This window comes from Accipiter gentilis, chromosome 30 (assembly GCF_929443795.1).
Source record: "Accipiter gentilis chromosome 30, bAccGen1.1, whole genome shotgun sequence".
In the NCBI taxonomy this organism is placed as follows: Eukaryota; Metazoa; Chordata; class Aves; order Accipitriformes; family Accipitridae; genus Astur; species Astur gentilis.
Genome location: NC_064909.1, coordinates 9,980,379 through 10,002,297, shown reverse-complemented (window position 1 = coordinate 10,002,297; position 21,919 = coordinate 9,980,379). Strand labels below are relative to the sequence as shown.

At 41.1% G+C, this 21,919-nt stretch overlaps 1 protein-coding gene across 7 annotated transcripts; it reads left to right on the top strand.

The window, feature by feature from the left end:
- The first annotated feature begins 103 nt into the window (after positions 1-103).
- Positions 104-21,785, top strand: ANGEL2 (angel homolog 2). 7 transcript variants are annotated; one of them, XM_049833614.1, is made up of 13 exons: positions 104-448; positions 625-792; positions 4,295-4,393; positions 6,473-6,906; positions 9,075-9,328; positions 11,916-11,985; positions 13,703-14,124; positions 15,110-15,236; positions 15,883-15,961; positions 17,924-18,087; positions 18,629-18,679; positions 19,252-19,303; positions 20,925-21,459. In XM_049833614.1, the coding sequence occupies exons 4-13, from the start codon at positions 6,480-6,482 to the stop codon at positions 21,004-21,006; spliced, it is 1,728 nt and encodes a 575-aa protein (XP_049689571.1). In that variant the 5' UTR covers positions 104-448; positions 625-792; positions 4,295-4,393; positions 6,473-6,479; the 3' UTR covers positions 21,007-21,459. The 7 variants fall into 7 exon arrangements, with proteins under 7 accessions (XP_049689571.1, XP_049689575.1, XP_049689577.1 ...); XM_049833618.1 differs by having other exon boundaries at positions 15,901-15,961; positions 20,925-21,443; XM_049833620.1 differs by lacking the exons at positions 18,629-18,679; positions 19,252-19,303 and having other exon boundaries at positions 15,901-15,961; positions 20,925-21,433.
- The last annotated feature ends 134 nt before the right edge of the window (positions 21,786-21,919 follow it).

Genomic DNA, 21,919 nt, shown 5'->3' with positions numbered 1-21,919 from the left:
CCCCGCCGCGGGGAAGTCAACGGCCCGCCGGGGAGGGCGGCGGCCGTGAGGGGACTGCCCGGGTGCTTGTGGGGGCGGGTGGGTGGATGTTCTTCAACTGGGTTTGGCGGGCGGGCCGCGGCTTGCGCCGCGGCCGCCAGGGTGCCGGGAGGTCCGCGGCCTGGCCGGGCCCTCTCACTCCCGCACCGCTTCCAGCTGCCGGGTTTGAGTATCCCCGGTTCCTAACAGGCAGCTTGGATGTGGCCGCCGCCTCCTCCGGAGCCTGAAAGCCTGCGTAGCGTGGGTGAAGCCAAGGTGTCGCGGTCAGATCATCCAGGCACGGCCCTGCGGCAGCCCAGTCCCCGCTCACGGCGTTCTGCTAGGGCACGGCTGTGAGGGATTTACGCTCAGCAGTGGCCACCGAGCCCCTTGTCAAAGGCAGGCGCTGCACGGCGACTACAAATCTGTGGTAAGGCCTTCCGCTGTCAGCGGTGGTACACCACTTCCAGCGTTCGCCGTGGGCTGCCCTAAATCTAAAGGCCTGTGACGCAGAAGTGACTCGTGGATTTTAAAGTGGAATGTTAACGGAGAGGCAAGTTTGATGGTTACTGAATCGCCATGGTTTGTGTTTCATGTGTTCTCCAGATTCTTTAGGCTGTACCTGGACACCTCCCTGCAGATGGGTTCCCGTGTGCGCACGGGTCTGTGAAACACGTTGGTGTGAGGAAACTCTCCAGGGTTTGAGGCGCATTGCTTCAGTTCAAAGGAGCGCAACTTTGCGCGACAAGACATTCTCCTTCTGTAAGATTACAGGTACCTTCAATTACTTGGCTGTAGCGGGATCTGTACCAACGTAGATCTATGCAAATAGAGATCACACTTAAGATTATGTAAACTTTTAAGATTATTTTCTGGTTTTATCACTTTGTTTTCATTCATTTAATAGCAGGTCTTGGAAAAATCATCTTTTCATTACCAGATTATTAATGTCTCTGATCTCATGCAGATCTTTAACATAGAGAAAAATACTTAATTGCATTTCTTTGTAAAAGATGAGAGGCTCTTGTACTGAAGCTCATAGTAAGCAAGTGTCTCTCCTTTGAGGATGACTGAACTGCATCGTGAATTCTTACAACATTCCCAATTATTGCTATGTAAATGAAAGGCTGTTTTCTATAATCACATTCATTTTCTGAGTTCCAGGTCAGATTCCCTTCTACAAGCTCACTGTTGAGTATTTCCATGCAGTTTCAGTGTCACACTCTTTGGAAGTACTGCCACAGTTTCACCTCATCCTTATTCCTAGTGATTACAAGATTACTGTTATTTTAATTTCAACACTGCCCTCATTCAATTCATATCTCATTATAATAGGAATTCCAACCTGCATACCAGAGGCAAGTAGGTCCTGCAGATGTGCAGAGTCAGGGAAACACGCATGAGTGGACCAGCTGTTCCCTTCCCAGGGGCTGGTGTTGATTTGACAGTCCTGGAGAGCCTAGCAAAGTCAGGTCAGAGGAGCTCCACATAGAAGTGTTCTAGTATCCAGATAGAGCTGCTTCTTTGAATAGTGCTATCCCAGAGTTTTCTGTGGGAGAACACAATGACTCTTCCTAACATATCGTAAGACAGAAACAGTCCAAGCATGAGTTTTATAGCATCCTGCCTCTCCTTTTTTTTTTTTAATTACTTTGACATTCCCAATTATCAAGAAAGATTCATTATCCTTTTTATCTCTTAAGAATTGCTTGATAGGTCTAGTCTATTTTGCATGGGGAACATTTTCTTAAGGAATGGGGAAGAAAGAGGACATTGATTGTTGGAAGCTCACTTGCTATTCCCACCTTCTGAGAGAGGAAGAGTCTTTTACATCTTTTGACAAGGTGTTGGTACATCTAACTTCATGGGAGTAACTACCAAAAGGAGCACCTCAGAGATAATTCAGTCTTGACCATCATTCTTCCAAAGCAAGTTTCTAAGTCGCAAAGCTAAAAGATACACATCAAACTCCATTAGATAGTGACTGCTTACCTATACTAATGATGATGCAGTTGAAGTTTCATTGAAAGAGACTTTCCAAGAAGAGATCTTCTGTTTGGAGTAATTTTAACATACATATTAGGGAATCTAATCTGAGGTTTGTTTAGATCTGAAATGGACAGAATGATCTCAAGGATGCTTTTTTATTCTCAACTTCTCTAATTTTAGCTATAGGAAGCTTGCACCTACTCAGATATAGTGGCATCACATCCAAAAAACAAACAGCTGGTTGAAAATACACTCAAGTACATAAGGAACATTTTCTAACATGGTATACTAATTATTTGATGCATCATGCAGCTCGTATAACCCTCTAGTGTAACAATGTGATTAGACAGCCAACAACCAGTTCTGGTATAAATTTCCTTATGAAGCAGCACTTACTTACTTGTAATGTCTCATAAGATGTGGTAGTTTGAGGTTTTAATGGTATAAACAGAAATCACTGGGACTGAAGCCATCATTGACTAATTCCTGATGAATTATATAATAGACCTCATTTAAATTTCAATAGCCAACTGATGCATGTTCTGAGAAAAAAATTCCATCTTCAAATGCTGTCTCACTCCAAAGTTAGCAATTTGGTGGTAGGAGGAAGGAAGAAGAAGCAGTAGGAGTAGAGAACAAGACAGAGAAGAATATATTGCAACAGTATAACTCCATGGTTGAACCAAGAAGGACAATAACTGATCAAATATATGGAATAGCTTCTTCACACAGAACAATGGAGTAGTCTGAGATTTTTCAGCATGGAAGAAGGAATAACATGAGGGGACATGATAGTGGTCCATGGAATCATGAGTGGCATGGTGAAGATGGATGGGGATGGACTGTTCAGTCTCTCTTAAGACAAGAACCAGAGGCCAGTGAAGCTGGTATGAATGGGGTCATAAAATTAATAATAATAAAATAGTTCTTCACATAATGAGTGCTAGACCAGCAGGACTCTTGTCAAAGGATGTTGCTGATGCAGAAAGTTCACAAATTCAGATACCTGGGGGAGAGAGTCACTGAGAGTAACTAAAGAGACAAAGACATCAGGCTTAGGAAATCTACTGAGCTGAAAACAGCTACAGGCAGGCAGAATGTCCTTTTGAAGTTTGCCCAGCTCCTGCACATCTCTAGGCATCTGCTGCTAACTGCTTTTAGAAAGCAGAAAACTGAGCTCAGTGGACCATTGATTTGAACAACCATGGCTGTTCTTATGTGCAGCATAATCAATCAAAACATCCCTCAGTGAGTCAGTAGCCTGCATTCACTAGGGAGTTTCTAAAGCTCAAATGACTCAAAATAATTTGGCTTCTAGTTACAACCAGAATTTGGAGATACCTATTTTGAATAATATCTCTTAGCATGGTATAGTCAACCTCGATACACAAAATAATAATTAGAGGAGAGTAAACAATCCGCAATTAAGTGTTACTGGCTTATTAAGACTTTCCTAGGTCAAGGCAAGAAATAATAGCAACGTTGAGATGAGAAACAATTTGCATCTTAATAGGTTAATCTTTTTTCTTATCTTCTATTTTGTCTGTTACACAATTAACTTTTATGCTTAACAGCATACCTTCCTTTTCATTAAGGCTTATCTTAAATTAAAAAAAACCAAAGCTTCACCCCTTCCCTTTTTCCAGCATCATTACTGAGATTACTATTACGTAAAAACCTTTGAAGTGACAGAGTAACTTGGGCGTCTTGTGCAGGTCAAAATACAGAAAATAACTGCATTCCATGGGAAGATTCCCTCTGCTCCTAAAAATAACAGCATTTGTTGTTGTTGCTAAAGCTATGGTGTACTGTCTTCTATCTTAGAAATATATCAAATACACAGGAATATGTCAAAAATATAGAAAAGATCAAATTACCAAAATAACATAGGTCTGGAAAATATAGTTGGGAGATCTTTTACTACCCATGTATTATGGAGCTAGTAGCATTGCTCTCTTATTACGTTGTGAAGAAACTAACAGAAAATGGATGGGTATTTTTACCTTTTGCCAGTAAGTAACTTGTGTCCAAGAAGTGGAAAACCCAAAGTGTCTTTGACATGTTGCCTAACTAGCACACTCTTAACATAATTACATTATTCCAGTTCCAGTCTTCCCTACCACTCCTGAGGAAACTTCAAAATTATTGTTATTTACATTCACTTTTAAGACACAAGTAAAGGCAATGCAGAGAAACAGTATTTTACTTTATTACAGTTCCTGCACAGCATCTGCACGATTCAGCACTATCGTATTTCATATGCTTTGTACTACGTTTCCCTAAACAGAGCCAGCGTTTACTGTGTCCTCAGAAGACCTCAAGAAAGTGTTTCAAGTGTTTATTCAAGCAACATCAACAGAGATCAAGAGGATTGTTTATGTAGCTGGTAAGTACTGGTGGGTCCGCCTGCGGGGCCGGCAGGTCTCCCACCCGTCCCGGAGGCCAGGTCTCCTCAGCAGGGCATCTTCAGGTGCCTTTTAACCTGAGAATGTTAAAATACTCTCTCCGGTGAGTGGGTTTGGTTTTTCTGCAAGCAGTACACATGGTGCTGCTGCCCCGAAAGGGCACCTTGAAACCCACGGCAGCTCTTACTTGAGACCGACCCTTTGACCCTATAGGGTCCACATGGTAAGGCCAGGGAGAAGACCGCACGTGGAAACTACTGCATTAGCACAGTGTGACATCCATGTAAAAGAATCAAAAGTCTGAAATCAAGCAGCCTACAACCCGCTGCTGCTGCGCTCTGCAGCCGCGGCTGCCCCGGTGCGGCCCCCTCCCGGCGGCCGAGGCAAGCCGCAGCCCGCCTCCCCGCCCCGGCCCAAGATGGCGGCCTGGCTTCCGCGCCGGCCTCCCGGATCCAACATGGCTCCGGGGCGCAGCGCCGGCCTTTGGACTACAAGTCCCAGGAGCGAGCGAGCGGGCGCGGCGCGGCCGCCGCCCGTGCCGGGTAAGCGGCGGGCCGGGAGCGCGGTGGCGGCGGCCGGAGCTGGCGCTGCCCTGGGATGATCCCCTCTGGGGGAGCCGGGGCTGCGCGGCGCCGATAGCGGGGCCTCCCCGGGCGGGGCCCGCGCCCGGGCCCGGCGGGAGGTAAACGGCGGCGCGGGGGTCGCGGCGGAGGCCGAGGCGGCCTGTGCGGGGGCCTAGCGCGGCTGGCGGGGGCCCGGCGGCGCTGGCGCTGCCCGCTCATGGACAGCCCCGAGTCCCCGCCGGGGCGGGGGGAGGCCGGCGAGCGGCCCGGCCGCGGGAGCTGATCCCCCGGCCCGGGCGGGCGGGGCAGGTCGGGGGTTGATGGACAGTCACTTGTTTTAAATCCCCGCCATTAGCCAGAGCGTGGCTGCGGTGGACAAAACACGTCGCGGACGAGGGCTTTTCCTTTGCTGGGTGTCGGTGGTTGTGGGGAAGTACTCGCCCGGGGCTGGGCTTTTAGGAAGGGAGACTTTCTCAGCGCTTTTCCGTAAAAGAGGTGTTTCAGGAGGCTTTTGCAAAGGCGTGGCGCCTCTTCCTCTCGGCTCCGTGGTAATGCCTTGGTGCCCTGGGGTGTGTTTTTTGCTCATGCGTCTGTCGAGCTACTTCTGGTGCGCTGTGGTGGAAAGTGCTGTTTCAGAAGCTGGTTTTGCTGGAAGTTGTGCTTAGGCTTGTTTGCTAGGCTGACCGGCAGCTGGGACGTTCTCGCTTTAGTTCCGCTTAAGGCATACTGATCTTTGATATCTTTTGCTTGTAAGCTAAAAATATGCCTTCTTATTTAAACAATGAGGAAGCTGAGACATTTTGATGTCACTCAGCCTTCCTTCCTGCGTTTTTGTTGCCACACAGATTTTTATTTTTTATTTTTTTGGAAGAAAGGAAAAAATCACCTTATTTTCTATGGCTTTAATCACTAAGCTGTGCTTTTCCCAGCTGGAAAAGAAATAAGAATACAAATTTAGTCTATAAGCTGGTGCCAGGGATGCTGTGAGAGTTAGTACCTCTGTTTCCCTGTCTTCTTGGCATTGTGGTTTAAGCCAAGTCAGTGGCTTTTTAACAAATTTCTGACTGCTTGAAGGAAAGTGGTTTTCTGATGCCTTTCAAATAGCCTTATCATAAAGTTAATGCAGCATGCAAAAATGACCTTTTGTAAAGGTCATTCCACTGAGCACTTCAAAGATCTGGTAGTTGAATTCAACAAGGCGGAAAATAAATTGTAAATAGTTATTCAAATGGATAGAGTTTGGAAATTAAATGGCATTTGTAAACCTGAAGGGGGAGAAAAATACAAGGTTGTTTTGAAAAGTCCCACTCTGCATATCATTTAGATAAAGGGTTAAATATCTTGTATGTATCTAAAAAGGTTTGAATGTCTTGTATGTGTTGGCTTATACAAGATATTATTTCTCTAAAAGTCACGACCAGGATGACTTGCATCTACAGCCTTCTGTAGGCAGATGTAGTTGTGGGTAAGTAATGAAACCTGTGCTTTCTTTGGTAGACACTCCATGCTGCCCCGTCACATGCAGAGGCTGGGAAGAGACTGGATCACCCACTGGAATGGTTCTCAGATACTTGCCTTGAACAGCCCAGTTTCCAGCTGTATGAGATGGGCTGGACACTATCCCTGGGCCTCATTTCCACCCCCTGTTCCAGGTGATTTCTCAGCAAACTGGAGACTCCCTCCATTTTTTGGGCCTTGGACACAATTTCAGAACTCTAATTGGCAGCTTGATAATTTCACGCAAAGTTCTTGCTTTCACCTACCTAACCCCAGTATGAAATCTGAGGGAGAAGAGCCATTGACAAAGAAGAGAAGACTCAGTGGCCAGCATGATACTTCAACTCCTGAAGAAGAAACAAACTCCTCCAATCAGAAGGAAGCATTGTGTCTTTCTGTAGCACAGAATGAAGAAAAACAGAGCAGCAAGAAAGGTAAAAGATGCTCTTTGCTCATTTTCCTTGTTTATTTGTAATGCTAAACACATCTAACAAGTTATAAGCAGTATTGCCTACACCTTTTGAGTTACTGTTTTTCTTGGCACCTCTCTCAAGAAAACATCTGTCTTAAAAATGTTACATTTTGTAATGCTGTTTAGTCTGTGACCTTGTATTTTGAGCTGTCGAACAGTCTGCTGGAATTAGGTTCACTGCTCTTGGCGGTAGAATGCAGTCAGTTATGTGAGGGATTGCCCAGCTGGGGAGTCCTGAGGTTGGTTCAGACAACTCTTTCATGTGTCTGTTGCTAAATCATGTCTGTTCACTTGGGGAACTCTTTTAAAGCAAAAAGATTTAGCTAACTTGCTTTAGGGCTGGCAGTTGTATAGCTTCGTTCCTTGTGCTGTACCTTACGAAAGCCCTGCTGGACCTGAATTGGCTTCTTTCTGAGCCAGTCGAGTTATCTGTGACCTAGATAACTGAGAATTAATGGACTGAGATTTAGTGGTGGTTGCTTCCAGTGTGATTGTGTGGTTTTGTTTTTATAACTGTATTCTGCCACTGGCATGTTAGCAAGTTTTGTGTCAGACTGTGCCTGGCAGAGCAAATAGCAAGTGTACTTATCCAGATAAATACAATATGAAGTGCAAAGACGTCTACCCAACTCAGTAACAGACTTTCATGAAACTTGAAAGCTAACTGTGTTAGCTTATTACAGATATAATCATCTACATCGCATCCAAATGTTTTACTGAGTATTGTGGATAGTGACAGTTTTGTCTACTGTGAAACAAATAGAGGAGCACAGTAAAAATTAAGGCCCTCTTGCATAAATCACTTCCTTAACAAAATAAACTGGAAGTTGTATTATGGCTGAAAAGGGCGACAGATGCCATCTGCATCCCAATGGGATTTTTGGACACAAGTATCCATAAGGCTCAGAAACATCATATCCATCTTCAGGAGCTGAAGGAAGGGAGTTTGCTTTGTGCCTTTATTGCTGAGTCCTCTCTTAAGCCCCCGTCGACATACCTTTATTTGAGAGTGTGGTTATCATTGTGGTCCTACCTGGTTATCTTTTGCTCACATGTTGTAAGGTGATGGTAATTAAAGATGCCTGTTGAGGAACAATGCAGCCTCTCTCCCACTATAGAAACAGTACTTAAAGCCTTGCTGTATTCCTTGCAAATACTTGATAAAGTCCTGAATAATATAAGTACAGTGCTGAAATTTAATGCCCAAATAGAGCAGATACTAAGAGCTATAGCTGCAGTCTGCCACTGGTTGATAGCACAGATATCTGGAGCTCAGTATACTCTCAGATAAGTTCAGACACAAAGGCTGAAAGGCACCTTTGTTCATGAGTTTTGTAAGTGGAGAAATACATATCTGAAAAATATGATGCTTAATGATGGGCAGGTATATTTTTATAAACTTTCATATAATAATGCTAAGAATAAGTATGAAACTAGGAATGGCAGAAAGGCAAAGTAAGCCTTTTCAGAAGTTCTTGGTATTTCTGAGGCTTATTAATTTTTTAATTTCTCAACCTCACTGAGAGAGATCAGGTTCCTTATATGTTTTGGGACCCCTGTAATGGACCCTGTTGCAGCTTATGGCTGAGATTTTCAGACTGTACACAGGCTAGAGCTGAACCCTTTGTTTGATTCCTAACCTTTTGTTAGTCATGGCTAAAGAGATCAACAAGATGCCCATATGCTGCTCTAAAGGGTGTACCCCAGACTGACATATCCCATCTGCACTGAGGAGGTAGTGGCAGAAGGCAGCATAAGACTATGTCAACAGACTGGATTTGGTTTACCAGTTTGACAGCCTTTCTGCAGGGAGCAGGGTGGTGTACTCTGACTGCAACCATCTCCTTAGAACATGTCAGTTTCCTAATTTCAAAGCAGTTTGAAATCCAGGGCATATTAATGGCTTTGTGCTGTGTTTTGAGATTGGGGGGGGGGTGGCGTTTGTTTGTTTGTTTTGGTTTTTACTGATGTTTCTATAAAGTTAAACACAGAGGGTCTAAATCACTGCTAATCAATTAATTGCTTAAGCAGTTTGAAGGACAAATAGTTGTCAGTGGAATGATTTCTAAGAGCAGTAAGAAGTCATATGGTCTATTACATAACTTTTTCTGCTTCATATGCTTTTAACAGGAACTGTCAAAAGACATTGGGAATATTTCTGTCAGCACAGTGGAACAATGAAAATCTTTGAAAATAAAGAAACTGACCAAAGCAATACAGAAAGTGAGGCAAAATTTGATTTTACAGTCATGTCCTACAATATCCTCTCACAGAATCTGTTAGAAGATAACTCCCACCTGTACAAACACTGCAGGCAACGGTTGTTAATCTGGACATACAGATTTCCCAACATTCTACAAGAAATCAAACAGCTGGATGCAGATGTGAGTAGAAAATGAGCATGTGGATATTTCTTAAAAACTGATAAACTGGAGTAGCAAATTCTTGCTGTTCCTTGTTTTGATAGGTGGGCTGTCTAGTGAATCCAACGGAACGTTTAGTTATGCCATGCTTAACAGTAGTTTTGATTTATGCTTGTGCAATTACTGTATTCTGTGCGATCTGAACTTAGAGAAAAGGCAAACTCTACAGTGCATATTACTCATAGTTGCCTTTTTTGTCCATAACTTTCTAGAATGGTCTTTTTGACATGACTTTGATGTTCTGCTGATACACTGCAATTTTTTTTGTAATTCCAAAACCTTCTTTCTTCACATAAATCTTTCTCAGTCTGCACCTAGAGCACACTTGAGTAGAGTGCTGTAAATAAGACATTGAACATAAGAACAGTTTTACTTGCATAGGTCAAAGGTCCACCTAGTCTAGTGTCATGTTTGTAACAGTAGCTAACAATAGATGCTTAGAGTAAGAGAGCAGGGCACCTTTCTCCAGGATAGTCTCAGCTTCTGGGACTGTACAGTTCAGGAGGCTCTCTCTTTAATTGTGCCATAAGTTATTTGGTACAAAGGACGTGAAAGATTGAATGGTTGGTTGTTATTTGCAAACACTTAATCTTGCATGCCAGGCTTTTGTGGAGGAAAAATAGTATGCATGCACACAGGAGGGTCAAATTAAGACAACCTCCAGGACAGGCATTTTCTAACTTCCAGGTGTGTGACTTTGACTTCATATTTGTTTAGGTAGTAGTTACACCAAGAGTCTGTATACTCAGTGAATCAAAAGTCTCTTTCTAAAATCTGGCTGCTAATCCTTCAGAGCCATTCGTTAGACCAGGTAATGGAGAACTTGCGTCTGAATTCTTTATTTGGAAGGCAGACTCAAATGTTTGACTTTCTTTGATTGTATGAGGACTGGAGTGATGAGACTGCTATGTGGATCTCCATTTTCTTGAGATTAATGTTCAAGGCTGAGAGAAAGATGCAGGTGTTAGTAGCATTCATGTGAGACTGATCCAAAAGTATTCCTCTGAGGTGTTCATTTCTCTCTTCATCTGGTACTCTGCACTGTTTGACTTGTGAACAAGCTTGCTGTTCTCTACTGAGGCATAACTCTGAACTTCTGCTTATATTGGGGTCTCAAAAAATACCTTACCGTGTTCTCGATTGGTTGTGGGGTTTTGGGGGGGGGGGGGGGGGGGTGGTTTGAGGACATGTCACAGTTAATCTTATTCAGGAAGTCAAGTTAGTAAACTTTTTGCTTCAGTTGTTCAGGCCATTAAAAGTTTGGTGATAGAATCCAACTTGTTCATGTCAGAAAACAGTACAACAGAGTAGTTGTATTAAGGAAGCCACAGAAAAAAATTACCTTGTACCATTTGAAAAATGCAGTTATGTTAGTACATAGCCAGGAAGCTGGACATTAAAGTCCCCTTCAAGTTCTGCTTTTCTTCCTAATAAATTTATACATATTGTATATATGTATCTTTACAGTGAGATACATTAGTGGGCTTTCTGGGAGGAGCATTGGACAAAGGGACTCTGGTGACAATCTGCCTGGTGCTATTAGTGGTAACAGACTGTTCTCCAGGATGGAAGGGTTGGAGCCGAAGCCAACCCCTCTAGCAAAAAGCAGTTCAGTTCAGGGTACTTGCTAAAGTCTGCAGAGCCACACAACGCAGCAGTGGGGTAAAGAGGTGATGCCTTGTATTGCATGCATTGAGTCATGATGAGCAGCTGCTCACATACCCTAGTAGGTGCAGGTGCCCTTTGCCCAGAGGAATTTCTTGCTAAAGGAGATAGACTTTTAGGTGATCAGTTGTTTTGAACTGTAACCTTAAAGTGAAGCAGAGACTTCAGAATATTGCTTGAATATTGGTTCTCCTTTGAGACCCTGAATGAGATAGCATCAGCTGGGTAAGTACAGTCTGTTGCTGCATTTCAGCAAGCAGTGCTAACTTGTTAATCTGGACATACAGTTTTCCCAACATTCTACAATAAATCAAACAGCTGGATGCAGATGTGAGTAGAAAATGAGCATGTGGATATTTCTTAAAAACTGATAAACTGGAACTTCAGGAACTCAGTCCTTCATCAGAGTCCTAAGGTGGTTGTAAATCTGTGTGTTACTGCAGTGTGCAGGGAGAAGACTCCAAGATGCTCAGAACATTCTTAACGGAGTATTTTGAGGTTGATCTCAGGTTGTTATAAAGTGGAAGCTTGTTGTCCACTCTATAGGTAATGAAAAGTGTGCCCTTGGCCTTTTCACCACACTGCTCTGGCATTTAGCCCTCCCCTAAGCTGCTGAGAATGTATTAGCAGGTCACTGTTTTCATTAAATTTAATTTCACATCTCAAAATGTATGTTTGAGAAAGGGTGGAAGGAATTGAAGCCCTCTTCACAATTTTAAGGAGCATTTTCTATAGGAGAGTGAATCCTTTTCTGCAGTTATGGTGACAAAAAGCCTCTGGATTTTTTTTTTTTAATACCTATGCAGACTGGTCAACAGAGATATGATACAGTAATATTTTGATGTAGTTACTAATATCTTTTAATTGTAAACTTTTGCCTTAGGTACTCTGTTTACAAGAAGTCCAAGAAGACCACTACAGAACAGAGATCAAGTCAAGTTTGGAATCCCTGGGTATGATGAAACTCTTGTGACCAATACATTGTCTTCTCCCCTGCCCCAGTATTGTTTTCCTCAGAAAAACTCTCTTAGATTATAGAATCAAGTCTCCTGCCATGAGATGCAACAATGTTGTGTACTCTCCTTTATAAATTCATTAAGTGCTCTCTTGAAACTACCTTAGTGTTTTCTACTAGTATTCCTGTTGGATGGCTTTTCTAAGATAGTTTTTCTGGCTTGAAATCTTCCAAATATCAGCACTAAATTTTATCCATGGTGAGTTTATATTAATTAGTTTTTATACCAGTACTGTCAGTCAGCCTAAATAGCACTGTCTTATCACTGTCCCCTGTGAATTTATGGAAGGAACATGTTGCTAGGGGTGTGATTCCATGGTGGTTTAAACTGATCTAAATCTTTTGTGCCCTGCACCTCCTTCAAGTCCCAGGGCCCCGTTCTCTTCCTGGCACTGGTACTTGCCTGATGCCAGGAGGAGCCCATTCAAGGAACAGCACTGGAGTGATACTTTTTTCTTTCCTGGTTAGTTGCAGGTAGTCTAGCTCTCAGAATAGAGTGTTTGTAATGAAGGTAGAGTAATGGCAGTACTGATTTAAATCCACTTGAAATGTGAAACAACACTGTAAGGCCAGACTCATCTGGGCAACCGAGCTTCCTGCTGCTATACATGAGGATCTGGAGCTTGCTGTAGCTCTTCCCCTCCCTAGCTCCCAGTCGTGCCCCTTCTTCCAACCTAGTTCTGTCACTCACTAGACCTTTACCTTGGTGAAATCCACCAGTCCAGCAGAATACTATCCAGACTAATTTTTTATTCCTGGATTAGTTTTCTGTTGGCTTACTGAGTTAACAGTAATTGCCACAACAAGTGGCAGGAGCACATGGCCTGGAGCTGGCAGAGAGGAGTAGGAATCCCCTGTTCCAGTACTGGTGTGAGCTCAGAGGTCGACTCGTTCCACTTCATGGGGGCTGTACTTTATGAACTCATATGGCATGGACTGGGCAGAGAAGCATTTTAAAATGGCAAAAACTAGATATTGTTTCAAGATCATTAGTTTTTTCTTACATCAGTAAGGTCTCATTAAAATCTGCATTTTACCTCTACATAAAATGAAGAACTTGGCAAATTACTATTTTCAGGTGGACTTGTTTGAACTCTGATACTGTCATTTGATGAGTGACTCAGTTTCCCTGTTGAAAGCTTGCTGCTAACATGATAATTATATAATTGTGTAAATATGTTTGAGACCTTTGTTCTATGAATTATTTTAGACAGTGATTTATGACTTACAGGGATTATTGCTTTTGGTTCGAATGCTTCTCTGGTATTATTCCTAAACCATTGTGGTAACATCCAGAAAAAAACTTCAATACGCAAGTCCACTTTCATGTGACTTGCATGGGGTTTTTTGTTGTTTTGGTTTGGGATTTTTCCACGTGAGGAGAGAAGAACATGCCTGGTATCTTTAAGTATGTAGGTGGTTACACATCACAAAAGGTATCAGACCACGTTTCCTGTAGTATGTAAACTGAAGCTAGACAGGACAGAAAGACTCTTGTGTTCACTTTTCTATGTGAAATTCACATAGTCTTTGGTACTCCAGACCAGGTGTTGACTGCCATGTGAGAAAAGTAGTGTGAGGTTTTTCTAATTTTTTAAAAAAATAATCTGTATTTATACAATGGTATTTTATGTTTTTAATTGCCTTTCTTGCAGGATATCACTGTGAGTATAAAATGAGGACAGGGAGAAAACCTGATGGCTGTGCCATTTGCTTCAAAACTTCCAAATTTCGCCTGATTTCATCAAACCCTGTGGAATTTTTTCGCCACGATATTCCACTCTTGGACAGGGATAACGTTGGACTGGTGTTGCTTTTGGAGCCTATACTTCACTGTAAAACTAATGCTGCAATCTGTATAGCCAATACACATCTGCTGTATAACCCAAGGCGAGGGGACATCAAACTGACCCAACTTGCAATGCTCCTGGCAGAGATTGCTAGTGTTGCCCCTCAGAAGGATGGTACCTTCTGTCCCATTATTATCTGTGGTGACTTCAATTCTGTTCCTGGTTCTCCATTGTACAGATTTATAAAGGAAGGAAAGTTAAATTATGAAGGACTTGCTATAGGGAAGGTAGGTTATGCTTTTCACTTCTCACAAAAGAAGATTAATTCTGATTAAAGAGAAATATTTAACTGAGTGGTGCTAGCATGCTGTAGCTGTGATTATTTCCATTGCAGTACCAAAGGGCCCCTTACACAGTCTGCAAAGCGAAAGTTACTGTGGATTTACTAAAATATGCTTGAGTATATTAGCTGTGCCTTACAGAATATCGTATCTGCTTCTAGCATTCTGAAATTAAAAACCTGCAAACAAATTAATTGTTCTTGAAACGTAGTTATCCACAGGATGATTGTATCACTGTGTTTAAGTGTCCCAGTCTTTAAGTAGGATAAAATAACTACTTAATCAAATACCTACTGTGTACTCCATGGAAAGATGACTCTTATTTTAGATAAACTTTGAATTACAGTGGCTAGAATAATTGTAAAAGCAAAAATGCAATTAGATGCTGAACCTAACCTCTTGTATGTAGCTGTTGGATGTGTCAAATGCTATTTAATAGAAAGTAACTGGAGTACCTAAAATGAGAAGACATGAAAAAATAACCCCACTGGTGTTTGTTGCTAGCGGGTAGTTGTTTCAAGCCCAGCTTTGACTTGACTTGCTCCCGGAAGAGTAAACGTCATGAAGATAAAGTAAGTGTCTGCTAGGGAGCTGTATATACTCAGTCCTGTTATATTGCTAAAAGTGGTTTTGGTAGTCTTTCAGCTTAGTGTCACAAGAACTATCTTGAAAAACTGGGTACCTGCAAAAAAGTTGGTACGGGTAAACGAACGGGGTGTACATAAGGGGTGGTGTTATTTTTACAGAGATTTGACAAGCCATTATAAAAGATTTATTCTAAAGGGGTGGGGCTTTGCTTTGCTTAAAACTTTAAAATTTACAAAAAATGTCCACTCCAGGTTTTGGTTTGTTGCTTTTGTGTTGTGGTTTGTTGTTTTGTTTTGTTTTTAAATCATTTCTGTCTGAGAAAAGTTCATGTTGTCTTCCTTAGGTCTCTGGACAAGAACAGTTTCCAAGGGGACGAAGAATCTTATCTATTCCAATTTGGCCAAAAAAATTAGGTATTTCACAAAACTGTGTATATGAAATAAAACAGCAACAAAAAGAAGAAAATGCAGGTCAGTTTCTGGGTTGATGAGTTTTGTGGTCCTTTGAAAATATCATTCAGGTAGCACTGAAAAACAGATGTTTTGTTCTAGTCACGGAAAAACAGTGAGTCTTGAGCCTGCTAAACTTCTTTGTTGGGCTCATTAGAGTCTAAAGCTATTTGTTCACGTAAAGAGTTGCAAATTTGAATCTTAAGAAGATAATAGTTAGAAATTGCCATTCACAAGCTGGTGCATAATATTTAAACTATTGTGTTTGCATCATGAGAGCCAGTTGTGCTGTGACTGGGAAGAGAGAGATGGAAGAATGCAGCACACGTATGCAGCACGAACATACGTTCTGCTTCAGTGTTTATGTATTATAGTGCAGAGTAATTCCTTGCTAAGTATTACTACATCTTTCATCCACCGTTTTTTCTTTGACAGAAAAAACAGTTTTAAATGAATGGGACATAATTTGAAAGAGTCTTTGGAGGGGATCATACTAATTCAACAGAAGAATTAAGTCCAGCTTTATGAATTGTATCTTGCCTGCTGCAAAAAATAAGTGTACTTAAAGATACTTTTTTCTGTAGCTTTTCCTTTCTGTAGCTCTTCAGTACTGGTCTCGCCTACATCCTATTTTGAAATGTAAACTGAATGTATTTTTATTTTGCAGGAGAAAAATTGGAAGCAGGAGAAAAATTGGAAGCAGCAAAACTGGACAACACTCAGGAGATTGTAATAGCATCTGAAAAGTATGTGTTGGGGAAAAAAATGGAGGCTCTTTATGGTTCCTAGTTTTGGGGGTTGGGGGTTTTTTGTGTTTTGTTTTTTTTTTTTTTTTTTTAGACCGAACTTGCATCTGATTCCAGATGTGGATAAAAGATGCTGACCCAACCCAGTCTGCCCATCTGGCAAAAAAATTATCGTCCATTTAAACATGAGACTGATCAGACAGCAAAAGACTAGAACTGGAAATAATGGAGTGTGTGTTCCTGTGGGAACTTGCAGATATTATTTCAGAATGCAGGGTCGAGGTGTCAGTGCTGTTTAGAGGGTGCTTTCTGTCTGCTTATTAAAAGAATGCTTTTGACATTTTTAGTCACTCCTTGATATAAACAGGACATCTTGTTCTGTAGTGATATCGTAGGAAAGCTGTGAACTTCAGTCCAGTTGCAGCAACCATGTTTTTAAGGTGGGGGGAAATGAACAAAAAACCCAGTGTTGTCCAGCTGCTTAACTGTTGGCACTTCTCTCTCTTTTTACTGTTTTTGAGATACTGGTTTATGGATGCTAATAAAATCCTATAATACAATATGAAATTGGGATGAAGGAGGGAAAGGAACTGGAAGATCTTCCTTGTCAGAAGTTTTGTGGGATGGGAGAATTTAAGTTCTTTGCATCCCAGAAATTTGGAGTATTATGGTTTTGGTAGTACAACTCTTACTCAGATCAAAACATTTGCTTATTAAACTGTAGGAGGAAGCAACTACTAGACTGCTGAGAAGGAAAATATAACTGCTTTTTGAAAGGAAGAATGTATTTGCATTTACCAAACTGGTAAAGACATATAAAGTAAGGCATAGAAGGAAATTGCCCTAGCTGTATATGTGTTATGTCAGGCTCCAAGTCAGCCATTTCTTACCAGAAATGAAATCTTGGTATCACTGCAGATAGCTATATTAAAACCCTTGGTGATTCTTGGTGATGAAAAAGCTAAGTAGTGGCATTTCTGAGAAAAGCAGTAGATAATGAGACAGGAAGCCCTGTTATATGGTGTAAACCCATAGCATGCCACATGTTGAACACTGCTTGCAGGGTTTTTTGCCTCATCTTAAAAAGGATGTCATCTAACAAGAGCAGAAATTACTACCCTTCTGTGTTGTATTGACTGGCATGTTTGTGTCTCTTCTCTAAATCAGGCAGGTAACATGCTGATTTTTGTTCTTTAAACTGCTTGGTTTTTAATCAGAACACATGGCAGCTCAGGTTTAAAATGCAGCCATGCAAGGTGAGGCAGGTAGAGCTGAGGGATGGATGATTTGCAGTGTTGATGGGAGCAAATGGCTGGGAGGGAGAGAGGAGCTCTTTTGCTGAAAGGTGCAGTTTTGCAGTTTGCTCTCAAGATTGAAAAAACAGGTGAGACAAGATGGGCTGAACTGAAGAGGAACAGACTGATAACATGATGGGGAGAAACAAATGGGAGCCTGAGTGGAAGAAAGAAACTTAGGCACAGCCTAACATGAAAGCACTTGATAGCTTTAGGGGAGAAAAAAACAACTAAAAATCTTAATTTCTCTATAATGCTGAAGGACCTGGTTAGATGAGTTCATTGTCTGTTGTTTTCATGTAAGCTGCTCTCATGGACACTTCTACCCATGTGTCAGGGACAGATTGCTGAACAAGGACACATGAAATCTTCACATAAAGTGTAGATGGAGGTGAAAGCTATGTATATGTGAAGTGTCAGTTTAGCCAGTTTTGATAGGCTCTTGGTTATCTGCCTTTTACTTGAAAAAGCTGCCTGCATTTTGCCTTCAGAGGTTTAGGCCACTAACACAAAAGGCTATGGGGTTGATCACATGAGAGAAACGCTAGTTTGCATATCCAGATAATTAATTTTGTTTGTAACCAGGAACTATTTGGTATTTCTTCATTGCTTATTCTTTCTTGGAAAGACAAGAAAATAAAAACCTTTTCTTTTGACTCCTGTTTAGGTTATCCTCAAAATTGCAGCATCATTTTAAATTGTCTTCAGTATATTCTCATTACTTTCCTGAAACTGGGATACCAGAAGTAACAACTTGTCACTCCCGAAGTGCTGTCACTGTGGATTATATCTTCTATTCTGCAGCAAATGATGATACTGCTGTCCAGCCAGGTGAATTATTTTTCATGAATGCTAAATAGGAACATTTGGATGCTGTTCTAAGGGAAATGTAGTGAAAATTTAATCCATATGAAGTACCTTGGAGGTTTGTGGTAGTGCCTTGAATGTCAGCTGTTACCTGAGAAATGTGGCTGGCCTTGTCAGCTCCCCATAGTTGGACTTGTAGTGCCACACAGGGCAAACTTTTCCACCTAACTGAACGTTCCTGTAGTTGCCATCTCAGTATTGAGACAAGAGGTGAGGCTATAGAAAAGCAGCTGTGTAAGTAGCACCTGAGAAATACTGCTGTCGGTAACTCATGCAGGACCTTAGTGGCCAGACCTACAAGGAAGTACTATTTTCAGTCATTTAATCAACAAAATGGTAAACAGCAACTTATGATGTGCATTAAAACTGATAAATGAACTGTTTCTTAGAAGGTTACTTTTCAGATAGTCTTGATGAAATGTCTGTCAAGTAAATTGACCTCTTGTGGCCTTTGCTCTGAGAGCAGTCACTTGCACATGCCCAGTTGTCACTCTCTTGATTGCAGTTGCAGCCAAAACTCACCAGATGGTGCAAGAAAGACGTGGTACCTCCGCGGGTGTGTTTCTTGATGGGTAACACAGTGCTGTCCTTTACTGCATTTGTGCTCTTACCGTGGATACTTCTGAGCAGCGTGCTTTCCCATGTCATCATTAGTTCTGTGTTTTATGCCGTCGTCAAAGGTCATTGCACAGTGCAGTGCTAGCAGATAAATGGCTGCGCAGAATTCAGAACAAAGAAACCTGGATTCCACTCCTACTCCTGCTATAGATTGCAACTGATTTTTATGAATTAACATTGTTTTCAATACACGAGATGAAAATACCACCTTCATCTCTTATACCTTAAGACTAGATTGTTGAAATTCATTGAGTCAATGTCTCATTTGTCGTAACATGCACAGTAAATGCTATCTTAATGTAAAATATCAAATACAAAAGCTTCACAACACAAATAAAAGCTTTGAATGAAAAACTAGGATATGAGAAGTATCTAAATAATTTCTGAATGCTGTGTGATTTCAGAGTGCAAAATTTAATCCTAATGTGCCTGCTTATGTATTTTCTTGCACCATCATTGTCCCAGCAGAGCTATAGCACTTTTTTCTTTCTGCACTTGTTTTTCAAATAGATTCTTCACCCCACATCAGAGTACAGAATGAGACCAAACTTGAATTCTCCAGGTAGTTTAAACTGCTGTAGCTTTTTTTGGTAGTTCTTAGAAACTAAATAATAGTCTGGATTTTCAGTCTGAACAAGTGAGTATTAAATGTGGTCTAGGCTGATGGATCACTTTTTTTTCCATTTAAAGGGGGTTTTTCGGAAAGTGTTTGTGCTTTAGTCTATGTCATGATTAGCCAAGTATTTGGTCTGGTATTCAGGATTTACTGTGAAAGCAGCATTCAGTATCTGCCTGAGTCCTGCAGGACTCAGTTATGCTGTTTCCAGAGTACTCTGAGCTGACATCACTGCATGCAGACCAAGCTCTCTGTAGCAATAAACTGTTCCTTCGTAGCCATGCAGATGCTGTCAAATGATAAATTTGGCTCAAGAGCTGGGCAAATGTGTGCTGTGGAGCTACTGAGACATTTTTGCAGTAAAAAACTTTTCTTCAGAGCAGCAGTAAACAGCTGCTGCATTGTTAGAGAACTGGAAAGCTGTCAGATGGCAATGGAGTGAAGCTGTTGAACTATCCGAGGAGTTTAACAGTTGCTGGATAATTCTTTAAAATATGCCTAATTGTAAGCCAATACCAGGTTCAGCCAGGAAGTTCTGAAATTGCTGATCATTTTCATATAGAAAATATTCTTGTCGAAGTTACAGCTGCCATTTGTGCTGGTCTTGAGAGCACCCAACCTGCTCAGAGTAATCTCTGTGCTCTGAAAGCAATAGCTAGGGTTGCTGAATAGTCGTCTCACTCAAGTAGATAGCTCCAGAAGTCTAAAAGTTTGACACACCATGGAATGATCTCATTCTCAATGGAATTTCTTTACTTGAGCTGGAAAAAGCTTGTTACTCTTTGCTGATGATGGTTTTCTGGTTTTTGTTTGTGTTTTGTTTGGTTTTTTTTTAATGAAGACACAAATATTTCAAGTATAGTGTAATAATAAGGTGTAATAATAGCAAAGCTGTGAGTCATCTTCCCCTCTTCCATGAGCAATATGGGGGGGGGGGGGGGGGGGGATTTTTTTTGTAGTGGTTGTTTGGTTTTTTTAGGTGATAATAGCAAGAGGTAGCAGGAAATAATGGAGGAAGATCCCTTTCTTGTGAACAGATAGGAAGGGAAATGCCAGAAGGCTTTCTTCCTTATGAGCAAGAAGAGTTCTTGTATGAGTTGCCTACTGGAGAACTGCATGCTTGAGGATACAGAAATAAAATGTTATGTGAACCAGTAACTCTCAAAAGATGCTTAATTTTGCAAGTGTCAGCTCTGTTCAGCAATGCTGTTGTGCTAGAGTATCGGACTGGATTGTATAAGGCTTTTTTAGGGGAGTTACAATGAACAAATAAATCCCTTTCCCTTTCTACCTCAATTTATCCCTCCACAAAATGGAGGGGTAGTGTTGTGCAGAGTACTTAGAATCAGCAGAGCTCAAAGTTGTACTGTGAGAGTAATAGCAAGCGAGAAGAATTTCTGAACTACATTATTGGTGATTTTGCATGGAACAATAATGACTTCAGATTATTTCTGCCATACTGTTTTTTTCCTTGTGCGTATGTATGTGTGATTTTTTTTTTTTTTTTTTTTTTTTTAGCCCACAATGATGAATGTCACTACTTTTTTTTTTTTTTTCTTTAAACCAGGAGCAGAAGATCCTGTTCATGGAGGTCTGAAACTTCTTGGCAGGCTGGCACTTCTAACAGAGAAAGATCTTTGGACTGTTAATGGTCTTCCCAATGAAAATAACTCTTCTGACCACCTGCCATTGCTAGCAGAGTTCAGGCTTATTGAACGGTAATATCCAAAGGACTTTTTGTGTAGGTAAAGTTACCTTCACCTTCTCTCTTTATGTGATTATTATTATTTTTTTAAAGGTTAATTCAAGCACTGCTGGTCCGGTTTAAATAAGTTTGCATGCATGCTGATTTGTTAGTGTTGTGTAGACTTTTTAAAGAGACTTTTTTTTTTAAATGTTTAAATTACTTTATGAAGTCTTTAAGGCAAAAAGAAAAGGTTTTACATTAGCTTCCTCTTTGATAATGGAAAACATCTGTGCCAGTCTCAAAATGGCATTATTTTTCACAGAGATGCTGTAAATGGTTTTTATTGTAAATCATAGTAAAAGTGATTATTCTCTGAGATCTGTGTGCTTTTTTAAGTAAAGGGGAGTGAGTTTGTGTACATGCCACACTTTATAATGAGCTGAAAGTACTGGTTTACTACAAAGTTGCTCTGTAGACACTTTCATCCAAATGCTTCTGCAAGGGAATTTCCTCAGTTACCTAGAGTGGAGTCAGTGCAGAGGCTGCAAGGTTAGACTTCCAAAGGAAGAAGATAGCTTTGCAGTAAGGCAAATATTTATGTTCTAAAAAGTAACTTCTTAGAAGTTAAAGAGCTTAAATATAGGTAGCATTCACTGGCATCTTTTCAAAAGTATCTGAAATAAAACCAAGTCTAATGAGCATGAAGACTTACACCTAAAATAACCCATTAATGATTAGCTATAGGGTGGGCTTAGGGGCTTCATGTTCAGTGATTTTGTAGAACAATAATGAGGTAGGTATTTAACAATCTTAAAATATCCAGTTTAGTTCATTCCCATTTGTCCTGTCTTGATTTTAGAAATTACTTGGATCTT

Excerpts from the sequence above, each read along its gene's own strand:
- ANGEL2 (XM_049833617.1), top strand. The coding sequence starts at position 6,480 with ATGCTGCCCCGTCACATGCAGAGGCTGGGAAGAGACTGGATCACCCAC. Across the intron at positions 6,907-9,074 it reads AAAACAGAGCAGCAAGAAAG|GAACTGTCAAAAGACATTGG; the intron begins GTAAAAGATGCT and ends TGCTTTTAACAG. Across the intron at positions 18,088-18,628 it reads TGATACTGCTGTCCAGCCAG|TTGCAGCCAAAACTCACCAG; the intron begins GTGAATTATTTT and ends TCTTGATTGCAG.